The sequence below is a fragment of the Malaya genurostris genome, chromosome 2 (genome assembly GCF_030247185.1).
Source record: "Malaya genurostris strain Urasoe2022 chromosome 2, Malgen_1.1, whole genome shotgun sequence".
Classification (NCBI taxonomy): domain Eukaryota; kingdom Metazoa; phylum Arthropoda; class Insecta; order Diptera; family Culicidae; genus Malaya; species Malaya genurostris.
In genome coordinates, this window is record NC_080571.1 from 289,327,257 (window position 1) to 289,353,233 (window position 25,977).

General features: G+C 37.8%; 1 protein-coding gene across 2 annotated transcripts in view; it reads right to left on the reverse strand.

The window, feature by feature from the left end:
* Nucleotides 1–25,225, reverse strand: part of LOC131430502 (U8-agatoxin-Ao1a-like) — an 89,251-nt gene extending 64,026 nt beyond the window's left edge. Inside the window, exons 1-2 of one of the 2 annotated variants that reach the window (XM_058595537.1) lie at nt 25,041–25,225; nt 24,744–24,978 (exon numbers count right to left, since the gene is read on the reverse strand). In XM_058595537.1, coding sequence (XP_058451520.1) covers nt 24,744–24,864 — 121 coding nt within the window. In that variant the 5' untranslated portion in view covers nt 24,865–24,978; nt 25,041–25,225. Of the gene's footprint in view, nt 1–24,743 lie in introns of both variants that reach the window. The other variant, XM_058595536.1, reaches the window with a different exon arrangement.
* Nucleotides 25,226–25,977: the final 752 nt, after the last annotated feature.

A 25,977-nucleotide genomic window follows, 5' to 3' on the forward strand; every position in this document is an offset into this window, starting at 1 on the left:
AAGGCAATCGGTATAGGCTACAATTGATGCGTTTGAGCCGTGCATTACAGAATACAAGAAAAAATTTCCTTGGAAGTAAAAAAAATCTGATTTCAAGGACTTGTTAGTTTTTTTATCTAATAATATAAGTTTAAAGGCACACTGTTTAAGCTCTAAGATGCCGAGGGCATTTTCTAGTTTAAAAAAAATTGGGAGCGGGTCATTTCGCCGAAAGGGTCATTTCACCGAAAGGGTCATTTCGTCGAATTGAACATTTCATCGAAAGGGTAATTTCGAATACATAAAGCAAAGTCTTGGCATTACATTCCTTTTGTGGAATTTGGCCTTTCAGTTTCAACAGACTTCGCAGCCGATTCTTAGCGTACAGAATCATTGCATGGCTAGTACTACGATCCTACTGAAACTATGAATCCTTCCAGGTCGAAGCTCGAACATACGACAACTGGCTTGTAAGACCAGCGCCGTATGCATTGAACCGCCAACCTCATACCTCATACTACTGTAAATTTTATCAAAAATTGCTGACCATATTTCCGATGATATGGAGATAAAATTAGGTTGCTGCGTTAAATACAACAAGAGATATTCGCGATTGAGTTCTACCCATTTTTGTACAGAGTAAATTTTGAATAGGCGCCCCATAATAAAGTAAGTCGTATTCACGACAAAATTGCACTCCATTTTCTTAGAGATAATATAACTGATTTTCACAAACTTGGATTCAAATGAATAAGGTTACCACAATTAACTCAAAATTGAAGTTCTCTGAAATGTTCGATATGAACAAGTATTAAGGTGAAATTCAGCTCCAAAGTAAGGCGCACAAAATTTCATCCGCATGAATTGAACGAATCATCGCACAAAGCGTATCGTGCAAAATCGACACATAGAAATACGGAATATTTTCAGTAGTTGAGTGCAGTGGGCTCACGAAATGTTTTTTTCACTAGTAAAACAGACACTAGCTATGCTCAATTTATAACCTCTCGCCTATTTCGAATTTGTTTATTGTTTCAGATCAAAACCTTCGGCATTATGACAGTACTGATTTCAACTACGTATTGTTTTGTAAAAAAACTGAATAGTATTCAAATAAGATATTTTTTATATGGAATTACAACTGGCTTGTAAAGTGTTTGCTATAAATATCGTTATATAAGTGAATAATATTTTTACTATTTCTCATGACTTTTGACTTAATTATAGAGACTTTTGTCCTCGTCTGGCAAGTAGATATCAATAATTTACATTTTATGATCCATCATACTGACAAGTAAGATCAAGTAAGAACATCATACTGACAAGTAAGATGAATATCATATGAAATTTAGAAATCTTATATAGCTAAAAACGATTTATTGGGGATTTTTCAATTTATGAATGAATTGGAACATTGCATTTTTGATTTAATCAATTTGATCTTCTTCCCTTGCACAACCCCGTAATTTTTTCTCTCATGTGTTCCACCACATAATTGTCCCGTAACAATTATGAAAGTGACGCATTGAAAGTTGGCAAAATTCATGCAATCAATCAACTTGTACGTGCAATTATCGATATTCGGATGTGTGGAAAAAGCATGTAAATTTTATTCGTATTCACGACATCTAGTGATGTCTCTGACATTACCCTCACGCCTTTTTTCACACATGTCACCCTATAACTAGAGAACCAAAATTCGAATCCGGATAAAATTCAGTACCGATAAATCAGATTATCAGGCCTTTCATTCGAATCTAAGTTTGTGAAAATTGTCTAAGGTATCTCCCAGGAAGTTGACTGCACATTTGTATAGCACTCTCTGAGACATCTGCTGATGTCGATTAACTTAGCCTAATGGATCGATTCAAAAAGAAAAATTATTCCATTTAAATGCACCATACTTAAAAAATCTTTACTATTTCGCCTCTAATGTCACGAGATAGTAACAGACACAGATAGCAGTATTTCGGTGTGCCATTTGCAACCTTCTTCATAGTATCAGTTCTAAGTAATTTTTAGCCGAATTGTATATTCGACCCTCTCGGCCTCGATAGAAAATACGGCCGGGCAGTTTTAACGCTCTCATTAGCCCCTCCTTATTGATAGCAATCGTGTGACAACGCAAGTATTTAAACGAAGACTTATCATTCACGTAACGAATCTAACGGGCCTCCGATAAAAGACCAAAAGGTTAAGACCGGGTAAAAATAAATAATATTAATATTAATAATAATAATCTAACGAATATAAATCCAAGCACTGAAATAGAAAAATAGGGTAGAGTGGGTAGACTTGGGCAGGCGTAGGTCTTGCTCCATTCGTGTTTTAGCAAAAAGTATTGAAGGAATTTATTTGAATTTTTATTGTAAGTAAAGTAAATAGTTTCTATGACATTCATCCAAACTTCATCAAACTAATTTTTGCGACAACAATTTATATTTTTTTTTTAAGATTTTGTATCACTGAATTGACAAAATGTATGTTTTTCTTCAGTTTTCAGAATAATGAAATTGAGTACCAAGGAATTTGAGTTTATAGATTTCATTACGATTCAAATGTTGCAAAAAATGTTTTACAAATAACGGTCTTAGAATACACAATAGGGTGCCTTGAGCCACTGCTCATGAACAGAGAAAAAAACTAGTAACGGCCCCGTAATGTACCTTTTCGGACAAATAACGTGAGAAGTCCTCAACACATAGAAACTCAGTGAAGAAAAACGCTTTGCCTTCAAATAAATATTTTGTTCATTTTGACTTGCATGATATTGTGCATAATATTTTACGATATTACTTCTAGTAAAAATATGAATTTGTGGGAAAATATCACCTTAATCATATTTTTCTTAACAAAGAACAATATTATTTAAAGTTTTATCAATTGAAACAATAATAAATTCAATTATGACAGTTGATGATAGTTTTGCCCTAGGCACCCACCATGGATGGTTACTAAATCCTGCAGTTACAAAATACACTACACAAATGCAAAGAAGGACGCACAATGAAAAAATTTAAGTGAACAATTTTAAGCTAGCATCAGCATTGTCTTGCAGTTCTGCAGCAGAGCTCTCGTTAGTCCCGCCTTATTGACTGCAAACATGTAATAACACTAGTATTTGAACAGAACTAGTTCTACGGACATTTATCATATGTTCTTCTATTGAAATGCTAGCGTCAGTTTAATTGCAATGTGTACAGTCCGGCGACCGAGAAATTTATGACTTTTGTTAGTTCCGCTCTATTTCCTGTTAGCGTGTAATGACGCAACTATTTGAGCGGAGCCTTCACATTCACCTAGCAAAGCAAAGTCTTGGCATTACATTCCTTCTGTAAAATTTGGCCTTTCTGGTTCAACAGACTTCGCAGCCAATTCTTAGTGTACAGAATCATTGCATGGCTAGTACTATGGATATGGCAAATCCGCATTAGATATTTTTTCATTGTCACTCAGTAAACGGAAAATACCACATACACTTGTTTGACAGATACACCTAGTGTTAACGCTATCACCTTTATTTGTCTTTATTTTAAATCAATTCCAATTACGATGTTAGAACAATTGTAGGATTCGGCGAAACGCCCCTTTGAGCGAAATGGCTTTCGGCGAAACGGCTTTCGGCGAAATGACCTGATTCTAAAAATTTATTTACTTAAGACTAGTATAATTTCAACTATTGTGGTAATGTCGCATTGAGGTAACTGTGATCTACTCTGGGGAATTCTTACAGTCGAGACGACAGAAACAAAGACAATATAATGATAAAAAAGAACCGGAATTTTCATTTTAAAATTCCCGCACTTGTCCAATCGGTAAACTTTTATTATCTCAACGTTGGCAACACAAGCAATTCCATAATTATATTGATTTAAACGACTTACAGGAATAAATGCTGGAAGAAAATAACAGCCATATACCATTCGAATCAGTTCGTCGAGATCAGCAAATGCGTGTGTGACAAAAAATTCACTAAATTTTTTCGGAGAAGACTCAACCGTTTTCTACAAACTCAGATTCATATGAAAAATCGTATACTCCCAAACAAGGTTCCTGAATTATGTTTGGTTCCGACCACTGGTTCCGGAACTACAGGATGATATGTGAAACGAAATTAAAACTGCGTAACTCATTTTACTCGTAGATGGCTGAACCGATCTAAGATTCAAATGAAATCTAAGAATCATCTAAGATTCAAATGAAAAGTTTTAAGATTCTATAAAACATCTTGCTTTTCAGTTAGATCCAACTTCCGGTTTAGAGAGATATATGGTGATTAGTATGAAAATGTCTATTTCCCATAAATTAATCAGGTTTATCGGGTTTGCAGATTTGGATAGTCGATAACTAAATAAACTTATTTCATTTTTGGTTGTATTCAGTTTTCGTTTCGGAAGGCACCCAAAAATTTAAATTCGCACTACGATTCCTCAAAGATGTCTTCATTGATTTTCAAACATTTTGAAACAAATGTAAACTATACAGCTACTCACGTGAATTTGTCTGACTTTGGCTACACCGAATTTCGAATTCCGGTTCCAGTATCGAATCGTTTTTCAAAGCTCAATCGTTTTCTCAAAAAAGCCAAATCGAAAACAAAAATTCAAATTAAAATAAATCCAATTTTATCCAATTCTGACTTCCGATTCTGGAATTGTAAGAGGATGAATTTTTAAAATTCAAAGCGATATAGAAGATGACAATCCCGAAAAGCTTTAAAGTTGAACTCAAAAATATTGCAATTTATTCGTCATATGACCATACGAATCGGTATGGATTATGCTGGTTCCTGAATACCGGCTCTGGAAGTACCTTAAATTACCGTAAACTCTAAAGTGGAAATTACTTCGATATATCATGGAATGTTTAATCGATTGTTACACTTTTAGATTCAAATTCGATCCGATTTGCAGTTTCGACATTACAGAGTAATGAGTGATTCAAATCGCAAATTGCCACTTAAAACGCCGCACATTATAATGAGGTCATGAAAACTAAAACACCGAAGAATATTCATGCAAAAAACACATGCGGATTGATAAAAAAAAGGTATCATCTCACTGCTTTGTTGATTAAACACGTTTTTTAATAAAATTCCGATTCATTTTTGATCATAAGGTAGTACAGTGGGCAAATACGATTTACAAAGACCTGAAACTTGGCCTACAATACCACATTCAATTTGCATTGATTTCAAACGCTGCTGATCATTTCGTTCGAGAAAATATGTCGCAGTGTGGAGAAATTCTTTTCATCGAAAGGTGAGTATGGCGGAATTTTTCCCCGCTGTCCGGAATGGCGTGCAAGTGGTACGTATGCGACTTTATAAGGCAACAATTTGTGGTCAAGACGGGAGACATCCTTGTAAAACGCTAATTACCTATAAAAATCAGTTGATTACATGTCAGCTTTGTGAACAACCCGCACACTACGGTAAATCATGCAATGAAACTGCGAAAAGGACGTCTTCATCTAAAAACAAGTACAGCCGATCAGCAATCAGCATCAAATCAGCAAGCATATGCAATCAACGTCCAACAAAACGTAACATATCTACAGCAACTAGCTATGTGCACAAGACTGTGAACAACGTACGTTACAACAACAATACCACCGATGAGGCAATGGATGACGAGACGAACCACGAACAAAGTGCCCCTCAATCATCGCTGGATGGAAATGGAAGAACTAGAAAAAGGGTGACAACGTGATCCAATATGAAAAATTCAAATACAAAATCGGTTCAATCGGCCACGTAAAGGTTGTACGCAAATAGGCCTGAATAAAAATGTCTTTAAATTAAAAAACCTTAGACCTTTCCTAACTATTGAAAATTCCCAATTTTTTTTAAAATCGAAATTCCGGTTCGGGAGTAACGTAAATTAATGTAAATGTGCTAAATACAAAAAAAAAAACCTCCGATTTTCTCAGAAACCGCTGAACCGATGTTTTTCATCTCAGCTTCAAAATTTGAACCTCTTATTTCAATTTTGATTTACGGGGTAAAATGTGCGAAACGAAACAAAAATTACAGATCTTATGATCCTATAAAACTCCACCGAATTTTATCCGTCTTTAGGTTCTGGAATTACAGGCTGATAAGTACAAAAATACCATTTTTAGAGCGTGTTTCTGTACATGACAGCCCGGGTTGGCGGTTCAATGCATACGGCGCTGGTCTTACAAGCCAGTTGTCGTATGTTCGAGCTCCGACCTGGAAGGATTCATAGTGTCAGTAGGATCGTAGTACTAGCCATGCAATGATTCTGTACGCTAAGAATCGGCTGCGAAGTCTGTTGAAACAGAAAGGTCAAATTCCAAAAAAGGAATGTAATGCCAAGACTTTGCTTTTTCTGTACATGACACACAAGAAACGAGCCAAATACTTTCAACTAGCCGTATAATTCTTCAATTGGATAGGTTAGGTTAGTTAATGACCAAATACATTGATTTTGGGTATATCGGATCTTCGTTCCCGGTTCCGGAAGTACCGGAAAAAGTAATCTCTAAACCGCAAATCATTCCAATTTCTAAAAATCTCAAGTTTTGTACAAAAAGTTATGATTATGTATACACGGATAAAAATCCATTACCGGTATTATCAAAGATAAAGTCAAGATTTTTCGTGCATGCTTTGAATAGGACCCCTCGATTGACTCGGTTCACCGCCAGTTACAGTTCAATTAGGTTTTCAAACAAATCAACAACCGTCTACACACGTCGTTACTAGGACAATGTTAGTTTATGTAGAATCAACCTCCGGTTTTCAATATGAAAGCAATCCTGGAATCCTACGAGGCATTAAAGTGATCAGAAGTAACAAAATATTTTGTGCGGTATGTTTACTTCCTTCCAAACTTGTATTGTTACCATGGTATTTTGCCGTCGTTTTCGAATATTTATCGACGCTTATTAACGAAGGGTTAACAAAATTTCGCTATCACTATGTTCACTGGTTTACGATAACTGGCCCAATATGTTTCGATGGATCGTACGAGACGTTGTAATCTTGAGTTTATCTTTGGTATCATGATAAAAAATTCATAAAAATCATGAAAAATGTCTCCTCATAAGGTCATGCCCATTGTTCACGAATTCATGAGGGAAAAGATTTATGGCATGAAAATTGTCATGGGAGATGAATGGCTCACGATGTACATCTTTTTCCTTGAAATCATGAATAATAGACAGAATTTCATGAGAAGAGATGTTTCATGATTTCATAATTTCTGCCTTTCTCATACAGAAAGGCTATACAATCACTGTGAAAATCGACTTTTGAACCGGGGACCGGAGGGCCGAGTGTTATATACCATTCGACTGAGCTCGACGAACTCAGCAAATGTGTGTGTGTGTGTGTGTGTGTGTGTGTTCGTATGTACGTCTGCGTGTATGTGACACGATTTTCTCAGAGATGGCTAAACCAATTTTCACAAATTCAGATTAAAAAAGGCCTTATGGTTCCATAGCTTGCAATTGAATTTTATCTTTATTCGACTTCCGGACTTCAAGGCAATATGTGCGAATCTATGAGAAAATGCGCCTTCAATTTTCTCGGAAATTTCTTAACCGATGTTTTCAAACTATGATGCAAATAAAAAGTCTTAAAATTCTTCAGAAAATCCCAGAAGAGTTCATCCAGATACGACTTTCGGTTCCGGTATTACAGCGTGATAAGTGAAAAAATTTCAGTTTCATGAGGATTTTTTCAAAAGTGATGGCGAAACGAGGTGCAAATTTTTATAAAATTTACTGGTTGATTCAGCTAGTTGGCAGACCTTGTTAGTTAGTGTATATATAAATCAACTTTGGGACTACTAGTCCCCGGTTTCCGCTTCCGAGCGCACCAGTAGTAGTGAAGAAAAGATCCAAAAACGGAACTCACTTTGATTTTTCAGCAACGGTAGAACCGATTTTCACAAATAACGATTCAAATGAAAGCTCTCAGTGTCTTAAAAGATACGGTGCAATTTCATCCAGATCCGACTTCCAGTTCCGAAATTATATGGCGACGAGTATCAAAACTTTCAAGCTGTCATACAAAATGATGCAAAACCAGTACGCATCGGTACGTGCTGGTACGGAAGAAGAAAACACCAGCACTTGGCGTGCTTTGTTAAATTGAAAAGGTTATGGTAGTTTATACCCAAAGAATGTTTTTGATTTTATTCAAGTTTGAAAGACAAAATCTTTTCAGAATCTTCCAGCGATGGTATCGAAAATATAAGTATCAGGTGTACAACTTTGCTTCCGCCGTTTTCCGATAGGTGGCTGTACCGGCTGAGGCTGGTTTAAATACATAGATGATAATGCCTTTAAAGTGAGTGTGTGCAGTGCCTAACGAATTGTCATCGCCGTTTCAGTGACAGTTGTTCTTGTTTTCGTATTATTCACGCTCGAAAATGTCTGTTTATATGCCCAATTCTCGCCATTTGCGGGAAGTTTTACTTTTCTTTTACAATTCGAAAAAAATGCAACTGAAGCGCAACGAATGCTTTCAGAAACTTACGGTGATGCTGCTCTGAGTGAAAGAATGTATCGGGAGTGGTTTCAACGTTTTAAAAATGGTGATTTCGATGTCGAAGACAAACATGATGGTGGAAGAGAAAAAACCTTCAAAGACGAATAACAATTTACTACGAGCTCTTAAATCCGGGTGAAACTATCACAGGAGATCGCTACCGAACGCAACTGATGCGCCTTAGTCGCGCGCTAAAAGAAAAGCGGCCACAGTATCAAGAGCGACATGGCAAAGTCATCCTCCAACACGACAATGCTCGGCCTCACGTCGTAAAAGTGGTCAAAAAGTACCTGGAAACGCTGAAATGGGAAGTCTTGCCCTACCCGCCGTATTCCCCAGATGTCGCCCCTTCTGACTTCCACCTATTCCTTTCGATGGCACACGGCCTGGCAGATCAACATTTTCAATCCTTCGAAGAGTTGGAAAAATGGATTGCTTCATGGATAGCGTCAAAAAAGGACTCCTTTTTTCGAGCCGGGATCTGAAAATTTCCGGAAAGATGGGACAAAGTTGTCGCTAGCGACGGACAATACTTTGAATAATACATCTGTAAGCGCTTTTTCGCAATAAAGCTTTAAATTTTGGAAAAAAACGGCGGAAGGAAAGTTGTATACCTAATAATATAAGAAAGGCATCATTACACCACTAGGTGCATTAAAAATGATTTTTATCATGGTACCGGCAATGGATTTTTATCCGTGTACAGTTGGATATTTCTGAGCGGGTTTGACGAATAGAAGTCGTCAATTTTGTTTGAAATCGATTCGTAAATGTCTTCTGGTTTATCAACATTTCTTCGAAACTATTACACTAGGAATAATTGCGGCACAGGTTTGAAGATTTGACTGCTTAAAACGATGTTTGAAGTTGAAAATATTGAGTGTTTTCGAAACGCATTGTTGTAAGTTAGTCGTCACTTGTTTGGCACTTCAGATAAGACAGAGCACTTCGTTGCGAATACGTGTTTTGCAAATAGCATTAATTTCACGTACGCTTAGCGATTGATGTTGAACCGTGAGGTGGCACTAGCAATTCAGTATGAACTGACTAAGAATGATAATTACAGTCAGCCAGTTACCTATGGTATGGTACCTAAAACCGTTAAATCGACGACACGACCAGGCACTCCGAAGAAAAATCTAAATAAAAAGTGTCTGTGAGTGATTTCTGTCAGTTACCACAAATATAGCGGCCCCTTGATAATGATAAAATTATTCTTTTTAGGCAACACTGTTCTGGTTGCTATGCGTTATTTGTCAAGGAACCGCAATTATAGAAATAAACAAACAAACTGGAAAACTATCCCGTTCCATTGCCACGAAAATGCAAGAAAAAAGGATTAATTTCGGAATAAAGTGATCTATTCTCTTGTGTGCGGCCACATATTTCCAAATCTGTTGCAATAAAATGGACACAAGACGAAATTGTGTCCATTTTATTGCAACAATTTATTAGAATGTGAATTTATTAGAATGTGTATTTGCTAATAATCAAGTAAAATTACTGTTTCTCAAAAAAAAAAAACGCGGAGCAGGATGTTTATTTTGTTTATTATGCATTCAATTGAGACCAAAACCATTTTTTCGTAACACTAGAAGAACCCTTACAGAAGTTTAAATCAATGGGAAAAGAACGATAATGAAATTGCTGCGTTCTGTGATGTCGATTTGAAACACCAGTATTAAATTTAAGCTATTTTCAAAGATCCTTTATACATTGAGTCAGTAACAATAAAATGCATTTATCTGCTAAATCATGCTAAAAAGATTGATTGTTTTCCATGAAGATCTTTATTGGAGATGCGTTTCAAGTCTTCTCAAGAGAACTTTCCAAGAATTATCCAGATGTCATACTAAAACTATTCTAGGGTTAGCAAAAGTCATAAAACAAAAGTTTGTCTCAATGGCACGAAAAAATAGTAATGCTAATGATACGATCTTAGAAGAAATTCTTAGTCGCATAATTTGAAGATTTTATGAAAACTATGCAATGGTGTCAATTCATTTTTGAATTTTTCTAATGGTGTGAGATGCTGATGTAATTGATTGGTAACTGCTTTGGTATCAAATTTCCGGTGCATACAATTACTGGTGGTGCAAATAAAATAATATAACATATCCGAATCGCAAAATCAAAGCGCTTCACTTAACTTTAAGGGCCGATTCTTGTTTTTAGGCACAGTAGTAAAATGCGCGACTGGTATATATCGATTCGGACTTAGTTTTGTTTATCTACATAAACATGTTTTTGAATAACAGTATCCAAGGTATCTGTTATTCGAAATCAATAATTTATCAAATCGAGTTGCCAGTTTTAACAAATTTTCAAGTAATTTCGTTCTGACATTTCGAGTTACTGAGGGGTAGTCAGATTTGCGATACAGTTTTAATAGACGAGTGGCAGGTCGTGTCGTCGGTTAAATGATCAATTTAGTAAACCTGAACAGTATTGCCCGCGAGTAAAATGTGACGTCCGGCTGCCTCAGGGCTACCAAACATACACATACACTCAAATGAGACAACCGTATCCACCAGGATATCTGCAGTAGACGTGGCTGACAGCCGTTTGTCATAACGATCGAAATCTTTGACATTTTCAGGGAAGGTGAAAAGATGAAAACGCTCGGCTAACTAAGACACAGGCGACTATGTTTTGCCAAATTGGATTTGACAGCCGTCATTGAAACAATTTTGGTAGCCTTCTTGGTGCCCAGGTAGTTGAAAAGCCGTGCGGGTGAAAGCATGGAGAATAGTAGGCTGATATATTTCGGGTATTGAGTGTTGCAGATTGAATGTTGGAAATTTTGAAAAAAAAAATCCAATTCTCGATTGTCTAGTTAGAATACATATAGTTTTGCTAGCATATGGTTTGATTTTGAGCACCGTAAGTATACCGGATTGGAATTAAATCCCACGTACCAAACTTGAACAATTCAATACCATTTTCACTGCAATCAGTAAGCAAAAGAGCCACTTTAAATCATACAAAATCTGACTGAATGAAGCTCACTTATCCAAGTTTGATTTGTATGTAAATAGTCTCTTTTCTGAGAAAACTTTCCTCCGGAGAACACAATGATCGCTGGCACTTTGTCGCAGACATTTGTGCGCGATGTCGAAGAAAAGCGTCGCTCAAACCCATGTTAGAGATGAATGTTCCTTTGGACCCGTCAGCGCCTTCCACCCAGCAGGTGGCGAACGGTGCTTGTTATTGAGCCAATATTGACGCTTAAATTAATCTTTTCGATCGCTCGCTCGACACATTTCTCCATCCATCCATCCGTAACAGGAATGTACCGATGATGGCACCGAGATGATTCAATTCACATTATCACCACCATCCCAGCAGCTTTCCGTTTGTTACATCGCTTACATCTACGGCTGACGACTAACGACACTGCTGACGCGTCTATCGGCACGGTGATGCTGAGATACGAATATTTTCTCAACACTCTAAGTAATGCAGCATCAGTGACACAAGAGGATAAAACAATATTTAATTTCAAAAGCAGGTCTTACATTTTATATTGGAAAACTCGCGGGAAAAATAATTGATAAACTAACAGCGAATCGGCTATAAGAAACCATTTAAATGGAAGATGAAAATAATGGTATTACGTCATTGTACGAACGAAAAAAACCGATGAGTTTACACACTTAGAAAAAATCGTGTAAATTTACAACTTCCAGGACCGACCGTCCAGCGTCCTAAATGATGTAGTTTTACTTTTGATATAACAAAAGATATATGCATTTGGATATATTTTTACTGGTTGAAACATGTAATTTTACGCAAGCCTATGAAAGGCTGGAAATACTCGCCATAAACATATGTCATAAATTTTTGCAGTGTATTCAAGGTTGAAATGCGAAAGAAAATTGATTCACCAAAGTAAGTAACCACATTATCATTACTGGAATTTGTTTGGTTCTAATTTCGATTTTCCGAACGAAGCTTCTAGTACACTGAAAATCAATTTTACCTACTTTTTTTAGGAGAAATCACTCATTGTCGAGCTCTTCTATAAACAACCCAAAATTGGGTCGTTATCTACTCAACCTTGATTGTGAAACATGGATAGAGTGCTTTGTTATGGCATAACACTTTGGGTAAACTTACATTTTCCTAAATGCTGCTGCATTTCTCTTTTAATTGTTATTGAAAGCTACACGAAGAAGAAAAGCTAACAGGGTTACACGTACACAATACATCGCCCACATCTTCTAAACTATATTAATAAGTTTTGGAATATGGTTTGTCACTTTATAAGGATCTTTAAATTAAGTTGAGTAACTATCGTGAAGTAATCAAAAAACTCAGATCATCCTTTAGAATATAATAAAAGAAAGTTAAATCACATTACGACAACTAAAGACTGTCCCAGAAAGTATGGACGCAACCAAAAACCGCTGCCATTTCGCAATGGTTCAGAATCTGTCAATTTTTATGGCTGCGTCCTGTTGTTTACACTCTTCTCTAACCACTTGTGCAGTTGTTTATTCGTTTTCATTAGTTTGTTTCGAAATGCGTGAACTTTCAGCAGAACAACGTCGATAAATTGTGTACAAATGGTGCACAGAACGCGGACTGTCACTGAGAAAGATAGCAAAAATGGAAGGAGTAAGTGAAAAAGCCGTGCGAAATGCAATCAGGAAGTTCGGTAAGGATTTCTTTGAGGATAAACGAATCGAAAAAAAAGTCCTGCTAATCCTCAGTTGGATAAACGTATACTGAAGGCGTTCGAGCAAAAGAAGGAGGTTTCAGTTCGGGATGTGGCCAAAAAAGTGGGCACTCCGAAATCAAATGTTCTTCGTGCTAAAGAACGTTTGAATCTTCGAACCTATAAAAAGCAGAAACAACCAAAACGTAGTCCGAAACAAGAAGCATCGATCAGGCCGAGAGTTCGAAAGCTGTACAATACGATTCTTGCCGGAAATTTGAACTGCATAATCATGGACGACGAAACCTACATGAAACTCGATTATAAATCCTTGCCGGGACCACAATACTATACGGTGCGAGAAGGGCAAGTGTTAAACCAGTCCGAGACATCGATTGAAGTCGAAAAATTTGGTAAGAAAGCTATGGTCTGGCAAGCAATTCGTAGCTGCGGTAAGATTTCGAAACCCTTCATCACCACTGCTTCAATGAACCGCGAAATATACAACAAGGAATGTTTACAAAAACGAGTTCTACCCATGATTCGAAGCCACAAGGATCCTGTTGTCTTCTGGCCATATCTTGCTTCTTGCCACTACTATAAATCAACGGTAGAATGGTATACTACCAAAAATGTCACTTTAGTCCCAAAAGACATGAATCCACCAAATTGCCCACAACTTCGACCAATTGAGGAATTTTGGGCATTAACGAAGGCACATCTTAGGAAACATGTCTCGGCAGCCGAAACCATTCAACAGTTCGCAAAAGATAGGAAAAAAGTGTCAAAACTTGTCGCCAAGAAGTCTGTACGGAATTTAATGAGGAACGTTCGCAAGAAGGTGCACCAGCTAGTCTACAATGGCTAAGTAGCAAATGTTGAGAATAATATTCTGTTGTTATCGAATAAAATTTTAATATCTAACACTTGTGAATTATTTACAGCGAAAACAAAGTGCGTCCATACTTTCTGGGACAGTATTTAGCAGTAGTGCTGGCAGATATATTATAAAATGAGCCATTATTCGAACCCTGTGTCGGTTTTCCTTGAATATCTTTTTCTTCAAGTGTCGGATTGTTTTGTTATCTTTGATGGTTTTCTTCTGCGTTAAATTTTCTGCGAAAATAACACATGCACTGATTTCTAATAATGGGTACTTCCCACTCATTAACATATGACAACAAATGAGTAAAAATTTTACTCGAATTTTGCGAAAAACACATTTACCCTAAACTGTGTAATACCAATTCCCATAGCCTGCTATTGAAAATTTATACAGATCCGACTTCTGGTTCCCGAGTTACGTGGAAAAATGTGCAAAATGTATCAAAAAAGTAAACTCAGATTTTCTCCAATTTTTAAAAGCTTAGGTCACACAATCCTATGTAACACAGCCGAATTTCATCCGGATGCGACTTTCGGTTACGGAATTAGTGGCCAATAAGTATAAATATTTAATTTTCAGGAGCGTATTTTTGTACATGACACAGAAATATCGAGCCAAATACATTCAAGTAGCCGTATAATTTTTCAACTTGGCAGATATGGTTTATGCCGAAACTCGTTGATATTGGGTATACCGAATAATAATTATTGGTTCCGGAAGTACCGGAAAAATGCTCGTGTGCTCCAAACCGGAAATCTAGCCGGATCTTCGCAAACTCAGAATTGAATGAAAAATATCATGTTTCCATGAGTTAACGTAGAATTTAATCCTGGTCAGGCTTCCGAAAATACAGGGTACTGCGTACGAAATTTCAACCTGTCATATACCTTATGATCAAAAAAGAACCGGAATTTTCATTTTAAAATTCCCGCGCTTGTCCAATCGGTAAACTTTTATTCTCTCAACGTTGGCCACACTTTTATACACATTCTGTCAAATTTTGACGCATATCGTACGATTAGTTTTTGTTTGGCGTCTATACAAAGAAGTTGAAAAATTTTCGTGTGGCGATTTTTATAATGGATGAAAATTTAGAACAACGGCTCGCCTTCGAAGCGCCATTCGGTCGATTGTTGTGCGGTTTCGACGTCATATTCATAGATCCACACCTCAGCACCAGTTATGATGCATTCGATGAATGTGGGGTCACTATCTGCGTTGGAAATCATCTCTTTGGCCACATCAACACGACGCTGTTTTTGAATGAAATTCAGCTTTTTTGGGACCAGCCGAGAAGCGACGCGTTTCAAACCCAAAATATCAGTTAAAATGTATTCGGCTGATCCATAAGAGATGCCCAAAAACACAGCAATCTCTCTAATCGGTACAGAACGATTTTGCAACACGATTTGCTTCGCCGATTCAATGTTTTCTTCAGTAACAGATGTTGTTGGGCGGCCAGGGATCTCATCATGATCCAAGCTTGTACGACCACCTTTGAAGCGTTTATACCACTCGTATGTCTGTGTTTTTCCTAGACACGATTCACCAAAGGCCTTTTCTAACATTTTCAACGTTTCGGAACACTTAAATCCATTTGCAACACCAAATTTGATGCACGCACGTTGTTCTAAATTTTCATCCATTATAAAAATCGCCACGCGAAAATTTTTCAACTTCTTTGTATAGACGCCAAACAAAAACTAATCGTACGATATGCGTCAAAATTTGACAGAATGTGTATAAAAGTGTTGCCAACGTTGAGAGAATAAAAGTTTACCGATTGGACAAGCGCGGGAATTTTAAAATGAAAATTCCGGTTCTTTTTTGATCATACGGTAAAGCGACAATTAAAAAAAACATATAAAAATTCTTCTAAATTAGTCTTAAAATTGTTTCAATTTATAGGTTGGCCAAACAAACCGTTTCAGCTATACCGGTTCCAAGCGCCAGGTTCCGGAAGTACCGGAACTGGCAGTCAAAAACTAATTAACAGAACTCTCTTCTTATTTTCAGAGACCACTGAGTCTATTTTCACAAACTTAGACTCAAACAAAAGGGTCAATGTCTACAAAAATAGACTGATTTTGACATTCGCTCGGATCTGACTTCTAGTTCCGGAACAACACGGTGAGATGTGTTCTAAATTTTAAACCGTCGTTTAGAGCAAACGAAGAATTCCTATTAACTTGAGTTAAAACTGTTGAAAATTTATAAGGGTAAAGACTGTCCCAGAAAGTATGGACGCACTTTGATTTCACTGTAAATAATTCACAAGTGTTAGATATTCAAATTGTATTCGATATACTGATAATATTATACTACAACAACAGAATATTGTTCTCAACATTTGCTACTTAGCCATTGTAGACTAGCTGGCGCACCTTATTGCAAACGTTCCTCATTAAATTCCGTAAAGAGTTCTTGGCGACAAGTTTTGACAATTTATTTAATGTTTTTTGAACTGTTGAATGATTTCGGCCGCCGAGACATGTTTCCTAAGATGTGCCTTCGTTAATGCCCAAAATTCCTCAATTGGTCGAAGTTGTGGGCAATTTGGTGGATTCATGTCTTTTGGGACGAAAGTAACATTTTTGGTAGTATACCATTCTACCGTTGATTTCGAGTAGTGGCAAAAAGCAAGATCTTGGCAGAAGCAACAGGATCCTTGGGACTTCGAATCATGGGTAGAAGTCGTTTTTGTAAACATTCCTTGATGTATATTTCGCTGTTCATTGAAGCAGTGGTGATGCAGGGTTTCGAAATCTTACCGCAGCTACAAATTGCTTGCCAGACCATAGCTTTCTTACCAAATTTTTCGACTTCAATCGATGTCTCGGACTGGTTTAACACTTGTCCGCGCACCGTATAATATTGTGGTCCCGGCAAGGATTTGTAATCGAGTTTCACATAGGTTTCGTCGTCCATGAGTTCATGCTGTTCAAATTTCCAGCAAGAATCGTATTGTACAGCTTTCGAACCCTCGGCCTGATCGATGCTTCTTGTTTCGGACTACGTTTTGGTTGTTTCCGCTTCTTATAGGTTCGAAAATTCAAACGTTCTTTAGCACGAAGAGCATTTGACTTCGAAGTGCCACTTTTTTGGTCACATCCCGAACTGAAACCTCCTTCTTTTGCTCGAACGCCTTCAGTATACGTTTATCCAACTGAGGGTTAGCAGGACCTTTTTTCGACCCGTTTTCGGTTTATCCTCAAAGGTGTTATTCTCACCGAACTTCCTGATTGAATTTCGCACGGCTTTTTCACTTACTCCTTCTATTTTTGCTACCTTTCTCAGTGACAGTTCGAATTCTGTGCACCATTTGTACACAATTTTTCGACGTTGTTCTGCTGAAAGTCCACGCATTTCAAAACCAACTAATGAAAACGAATAAACAACTGCACAAGTGGTTAGAGAAGAGTGTAAACAACAGGACGCAGCCATAAAAATTGACAGATTCTGAACCATTGCGAAATGGCAGCGGTTTTTGGTTGCGTCCATACTTTCTGGGACAGTCTTTATGCTAGTGTATGCCCTAATAAAATTTATTAGTTCTTATTCAATATTCAAAATAAACTTTTTTGAAGAATCTCTTAAAGCAGATTGCTTTATGTACGATCCCGGTCGGGATAGAAGCTGATAAAACGAAAAAAAGAATGATGTAAATCCGTTCTTAAGTGATGCGATCACACAAAAGCTATGTTTATTTCATTTTCATTTGAATTTTTCAGTCATCTTTACGGAATTTGCACCTCGTTATCACTTGTAAATAACTACTACTGAAATTCTAAATTCTTCACTTATCGCGCTGTGATTCCGGAACCGGAAGTCGAATTAAGATTAAATTCAGTCGCAAACTATGGGACCGTAAGACCTTTTATGCGAATCCAAATTCATCCATTCTTTAAAAATGAGCTTATTTTTCCGAAAAAATAGGGCGCATATTCTTTTTATAAGAGAAAGGCAAAAAAGCTATAATACACGTTTAAACCGTTTGAACAGGAACAGTGTGCTGAATTGTATCAAATTTCTTTCTCGTTTTGATATTTATACCGATAAAGACATATAATTAAGATGTACAGTTTTCCTGTCAATAGTCCATAATTTTATGGAAATTGGAATTGTCAATAGTGGTATTTATTTATATAATGGGTGTTTTTTAGAAGGCTTGTTTTTTCTATAGAGATTATTCTATTTTCAGCAAGTTGTTTTGATAGTGCAAAGAGACGTCTCTACTCAGTATTGTTTAGCAAATCATCATGAATAGGTTAACTCCAGAACAACGCTTTCAAATCGTAGAAATTTATTTTCAAAATCAGAGTTCAATTAAAACTGTTTATAGCGCGGAATTCTCTTCAGTGATGAGGCGCACTTTTGTTTTAATGGATACATCAACAAGTAAAATTGCCGTATCTGGAGCAAAGATAATCCACACACCGTTCAAGAATTACCGATGCATCCCCATCGGTGCGGTCTATGGGCTGGTAGAATCATTGGCCCTTATTTCTTTAAAATTGATGAAGGACGACGCGTTACCGTGAATGGAAATCGATACAGAACCATGATCAATAAATTTTTGTTGCCAAATCTTCAAAATATGGATGTGGACGAAATGTGGTTTCAACAGGATGGTGTCACTTGTCATACTGCTGCCGATACAATCGACTTATTGAATGAACATTTCAACAACAACATTATTTCGAGAAATGGACCGATTAATTGACAGGGGGTACGTGAAGTCATTGGTTTATTTGGGCACTAATATTCCAAGCTGAAATACGCTCTCCAATGCTTGAAAAAGTAATCGAAAATTGAACCTTCAGAATGATCTTGGTGAAAAAAAGTGGTGGCGGCCATATGCCCGAAATCATCACCCTTATTCTAAATATCGACGTATCGTTTTTACCTTTTTTTATAAATATAAAAAATAGGTATAGAATTCGCTCAAACTGACCGTGTGTGTGTGTTGTCAACTAAGAGGTCGAGAACTCAGAGATGGCTGTACCGATTTTGATCAAACTAGTCGCAAATGAAAGGTCTCCCCGTCACCCAGAACGCTATTGAATGGTTTTGAGATCGGATGTTTACTTATTGAGTTATACGATGTTTTATGTTTAAATTTTCAGTTTTTTGACAGTATCGGTCACAATTGACCTTGAAAACAGAATATGTTTTTAGACTTGATTTCCGCACGGAAATACCTATCCAACAAGCAATAGATTGTTAAAATCCGTCCATTTTTAACGGAGATATCGAAATTTTTGTGTGAGCGACTTTTTACCCTATTCCAGCAGTAGAAGTTTTAAGCGCTGTCTGGCGAAGAAATGCTTGGGAGCAACATCAAACACAATTTTCAATCTGTTACATACATTTATTTCTAAGTACCGAAGAGACTATGTACAGCATGATATTTTGCCTCGGACCGATTTTAGCACGGTTCGTTTTTGGCAACATAATCGTTCGAATATGCCATATGTAAACCAGATGATGGCAGAATTTTTAAGTTGAAAGCAATTTGATTTAAACTAATTACAGCAATAAATGCTGGAAGTACATAACAGCCATATACCATTCGAATCAGTTCGTCGAGATCAGCAAATGCGTGTGTGACAAATAATTTCACTCAATTTTATTCGGAGATGACTCAACCGTTTTCTACAAACTCAGATTCATATGAAAAGTCGTATACTCCCAAACAAGGTTCCTGAATTATGTTTGGTTCCGGAACTACAGGATGATATGTGAAACGAAATTAAAACTGTGTAACTCATTTTTCTCGTAGATGGCTGAACCGATCTAAGATTCAGTACCTTAAATTACCCTAAACTCTAAAGTGGAAATTATTTCGACATATCATGGAATGTTTAATCGATTGTTACACTTTTAGATTGAAATTTGATCCGATTTGCAGTATCGACATTACAGAGTAATGAGTGATTGAAATCTCAAATTGCCACTTAAAACGACGAACATTAGAATAATGTCATAAAAACTGAAACACCTAAGAATATTCATGCAAAAAACACATGCGGATTGATAAAAAAAAGGTATCATCTCACTGCTAGGTGGATTAAGCACGTTTTTCGATCGTATTTCATTCGTATTCCCAATAACGTTAGCAAAATCAAAGGTAGCCAGGATTCGACCGAGCCATATTCGATCGAAAAACCAATACGTCGTTATTCAGAATAAGGGCGCATATTTAAATGTTAAATGACAAGAAATTATCTACCAAATAAAAAAAATGGACCATTTCATTATTTGGCATATGTTTTATTTAAATTTCAAATTAGCAAGCTTTTAAACTTTAAACTTTTTTAACTTTATAGAATTGTGTTTTAAACATTATAGTAAAATTATATTTATTTTTTTCAAACAACAGATACAACGATATTATTTTACATATAAATAATTTTAGATATAATCAGACACAGTCGATACAAATGTTTGATAATCTTGATATTTTATCAACTATCTATAGTGAATTTATATCACTTTCAGATAGGTTTTGTGTTGTTTATAACATGAAATTTGGATACAATTAAGATAATTACATCTGATCAGATCATCACGCACAACTCTTCGTCTAGGCTCGATCGCCTGTATGTAAGCGCTGGCTTGCGAAATCATCTGAGAGCCACAGCCACTCACGTCTGCTGCTTCTCCGATCACAAAGCTGTCACCGCAAGAATTTGCCTTCCTTTCACCGATACACCTCACGGTACCGGATTTTGGTCGCTTCGCCCACATCTCTTGACTTCCGAGAATATTGACGAGTTTCAAATTCGGTGGCAATATTGGACTCGTCAGCGCCGTTACTACCGTACTTGGATGGACTGGTGGTTGATGTGCGCAAAACCCAAAATAAAATCTTTCTATCGCTGGAAGTCAAAACTCGCCTTCGATGGTTTCTATCGGGAGCAACAGCGTCTGTTCGGCTTACTACGACAAGCGTATGACGAATATCAAAACAATCCGGGCATGCTTACCACGATCAACCGAATAAAAGCAGAGATGCTCTCTCACCAGCGACGATTTTCGGAGATGTTTATTCGGATCAACGAGACATTCGTAGCAAACGAACCCCTTTCTACCTACCAGCTGGGTGAGCGAGTGCGGAAAAGAACCACTATCGATCGCCTGAAGAATGAACGAGACGAAGTCATCGAAGACTCCGGTGCCATCCAGGATCATATGGTGCAATACTTCACCGATCTATACGCACGTGAGTATGTGGAGGAAGTAGAAGGGGGTGTCTTTCAGTGCCAGCGAGTTATACCCGAGCAGGATCCCATTAATGAGTCCTGTATGAACGAAATCACCACAAGCGAAATACTGTCTGTTATCCGTAGCAGTGCTTCAAAAAAATCACCCGGGTCTGACGGACTGCCTAAGGAATTTTATTTGCGCAGTTTCGATGTAATCCACCGAGAGCTTAATCTGATAATGAATGAAGCGATCAGATCTAATTTCCCTACGCAGTTCGTTGATGGTGTAATTGTTTTGGTTAAAAAACGAGGTACGGGCGACACCGCTCGATCGTACAGGCCAATTAGTTTGGTCAATTTTGATTACAAAATTCTCGCACGGATTCTAAAACTGAGAATAGAAAATGTTATGCACTCTCATAACATTTTAACGAAGTCGCAAAAATGTGCTAATTCTACAAACATCTTTCAAGCTACGTTGGCTATAAAAGATCGGATAGCTCTGCTAAAAGCAAACAAAATAAAAGGCAAACTGGTTTCTTTCGATCTTGATCATGCCTTTGATCGGGTGGATCAAGGTTTTCTATACAAAACCATGCATTCTTTAGGCTTCAACGCGGGGCTCATACACTTGCTTTCTCGCATATCAGAAGCCTCTTCGTCGCGTTTATTGATGAACGGACACCTCTCAGCACCCTTTCCTATTCAGCGATCAGTCCGCCAAGGAGACCCTCTTTCAATGCATCTATTTGTGATTTATTTGCACCCTCTATTGCGACAGCTGGAGCGTGTGTGTGGGACAGACCTGATTGTTGCTTATGCGGACGACATCAGTACCATTGTAACCAGTGCGGACCGACTGGATGAGATGCGTTTGCTTTTTAGGCAGTTTGAACAAGTGGCGGGGGCTCGCTTGAATGAAGAGAAGACAACTGCCATCGATGTTGGTGTGACGGATAATCCTCTGGTTGTGGACTGGATATGCACTGAACCCACAATAAAAATACTGGGCATCGTCTTCACAAACTCAGTGCGACAAATGGTGGAGCTCAACTGGGACGCAATTGTGACAACTTTTGCACGTCAGGTTTGGCTGCACTCGATACGCTGCTTAGCGCTACATCAGAAAGTAATCCTTCTAAACACGTTCATTTCATCTAAAATGTGGTACGTGGCAGCGAATTTGTACCCGACATCTGCTCACGTTGCGAAACTTACGGCCACTATGAGAACCTACCTCTTCCGTGGTGAATGTGCTACTGTGCCGATGCAGCAATTGGCACGAAGTAAAAAAGATGGCGGACTCAAACTGCATTTACCGGCTTTGAAATGCAAGGCATTGCTGATCAACCGTCATCTGCAAGAGATTGATATCCTTCCGTACTATTCTTCCCTTCTTCACCAAGCAACTTCCCCCTGCGCAAATTCCGTCTCAGACCTTCCCTGCCTTAAAACAATACTACAAAATTACCCCCACCTCCCTTTCCAAATCCGTCAATACCCATCCACCAATCTAATTCACAGTTTTTACGTTGTGCGTACAGACAGACCAAGGGTCGAAACAATAAATCCTGGATACGACTGGCCTCGGATATGGAAAAACATCAATGCCCGAGAGCTTCTATCAACTCAGCGCAGTGCATTGTACATGTGGGTCAACCAAAAAATTCCACACAGACGACTAATGAACGTCATGCGACGAACCGACGGTGAGCAATGTTTGCATTGTACAGGACAGACTGAAACCATCGAACACAAATTCTTTGACTGCTTGAGAGTAAGGGAAGCTTACGATCTTCTACAGCAAAAACTTTCGGCATTAGTTGGTAGCCGGCACACATTCCAGAGTGGTGAACTGCTACGACCATCATTAGAGTGGATCGCGAAAACTACGCGAACGCAAATCTTTAAAACCTTGTTAGGCTACATCAACTTTATTGAAGAATGCAACGGCGCAGTAGATATAAATGCATTAAGTTTTAATTTTAGTATCCCGATATAATAATTTTATCTTGAATTCCGATTGAGACATAATAAACGTATTAAAAAAAAAAAAAAAAAAAAAAAAAAAAAAAAAAAAAATCAGGTATTTTGATTAGATAGATAACCTTGCTATTATTCTGCTCCTAATATCAGTCCCGATATTCAACTGTGGACGAATATGTAATAAGAAGTCAACCATATTTGAAAGCCGATATTTTTTTCTGTTGACGGTCAGACGGCACTTGACGTGGTGAGGCGTGGTGAGGTACTTCCGCTAACAGCAGCAAAAATAGACCGTCTGGGTGGTGTAAAGCCATATTTGAATTGGATTCTGGAACTGAATTCTAAAATATTCTAAAATACATTTTCAAAAGTTAATATTAAGACTGGAACTGAATCCTAATTCTGGAACTATATTTTTGGAGCTGGTTTCTTGATTAGATAGTGGAACTGAATTTAGTACCTTGATTCAAGTTCGAATCCAGAATTCTGATTAAGGAATTAAATTTCTCCGAAGTCAGAACCTGAATTTTGGAACAGACTTCTGAATCTGTCCCAGGTTCCGAATTCAGTTCTTGAATTCTGTTCCAGTTCTTGAATCCGGGTTCAGAATCTAGATTCTTCTAAATAATGGTAAAAAGCCCTCAACAGTTGAACATTTAGGGGTTTTGGTTATACATTTTACTTCAATTTTCTTCACGTTTCGCCTGCGGCTCATCAGTGCTTAAAGCAGTTCAAATTGAACTGCCATCAACAGTAAACGATCGGATAAATTTCACCAAACTGTTGTTTTTAGAACCATTATAATATTCTCAAAGTACTATGCGAAGTTTTCCTCAAGTATGTAAATCTTCAAAAAAAAAACTATTACATTGTTTGTTGTATTTTTTAGTCTAGTTTTTTGAGCTTTTTTTTTTGATAGAATATGTTTGTCGTCAATAAGAATTATTTATTCGTATTCGAATTGTGCACACAGGCTGTGCTTTCTGGAAAACGTTTAATATATTTTGTATTAAAAACTGAAAGATTAACATATTGAGATGTTGAATACCAAATTTTCACTTTAAAAAGTTATTTCTCTTATTCTATCGTTTATGAGTAGAAAAAAAAACGAACCAGACATTACAACAGAAATCACTCGCACAGCCTACTGCTTCACTATTCACACCAGTCAAAAGATGCAAATCAAAACGTCATCCGAAAACAAACTGCCACACCATGCTGCTCAACTTGCCTCACAATATGTAGCTATAAATTAGTGAAACGTTAGAAATTTAATTCGACACTTTAGTCACACATCAAAGCGGTTCAAGAGACGGTCCCAGCGGAAATTTGATTGCTGGACAAACACCGAGCAAAGTCCTTCCCCGCACTGCGGCATGTTTGTTTCCCACCCGTTTTTCCTTAGGCAACCATATGTTTTCCATTTCCAGCGAGTATGCGAAGGAAATTCGATCTGTTGGCTTGGGTTTCTTAACTTGTAACACACTAATCAAGAACACTCACCGTCCAGTAGATTGGGATAGCGTTCCTCCGAGTCGTAGAAATAACTGCTGGCACTGTGGACACTGGCCACAAACATGATCAACAGGCAGATCAACAGTCTTCCCACGAACATTTTATTCATTTTGGCTCATTTATTTCACCCGGTGCACCAGGAAATACTTTCGATCGCCGATCGTTGGCACTTTCGCTTGACAGGGATCGCTATTTATGGCACCGGAACTTCCTGATTTGCTCCCTGCGACAAAGTGACAAATGTAAAAAAACGCGATATGCTTTCTATTAAAAACCTTTTTGCACTTCAACTAGCACAGCAGCATGTCTTCGAGCAGCACACGCACGGAGCACCAGTGTCAGTCGGCGGATGTGCTCCCACTGTGTGATCACACCAACGAACAAACCGGATGTCTCTATCTCAGTTTCCTTCGTCTTCTCTATCTCGCGCTGTTTTTCCTGTTGGCAACCACGAGCAACAGTAACCGATGGTAAAGTGATGAACTGATAGCAGCAGTCGGGCAGTCTTATATGGGTTCCCCCTAGGCGGCAGCTCGGGCCGCCGCCGTTTGTCGGCGGCGACCGTCGCGACGTTGAAATCGGGAAGAGTCGGGTTTCGTTTTCCCGAGAATGCCGTGGTATACAGCAGCCGCCGGAAAATCGTGCGCGCCAAACCGAACCGAACACTTTTGGAATCGTTCGGAGAAAAACCGATCCCGGTATGTGTGGTGTGTGGCGCGGCGGTTGCGACATTTCGGTAGCCAGCGGTCTCATTGTGGCACCGGGCAGTTCGGTTCGTGACCGGTGACACGTCTGACCACAGGTTGTTGTTGGTGATTGGAGTGTCTATATCAACAAAAGCATTGGGTTGAAAGGTGGAAAATTAGTGCGTTTTTCCTATCTGGTGGTTTGTGGATCAAAACACGGCTAAAAGTCGTCTGCTAAAACATTTTACGTCACATTTTCCCAATTAAAATTGTGCATTGAGCTGTACTACCACATCATGACAATTGAATATATTAAAAGCATTTCTAGCTGAACAGAAAATGGTTGTAATTCTTTAAAGCTAACATTTTATTTAGCCCAACTTCGTTCGTCCTAGAACTAAACTATGTTGGACTTTGTACAATCATCACAAGAAACATTGATTGGAAAAGATTCATCAGGAACTAGACAAATGAATTTTACTCCAATATAAATTAAAAGATACAAAACACTTTCGCCAGGCTCGCTTTTTTAGATT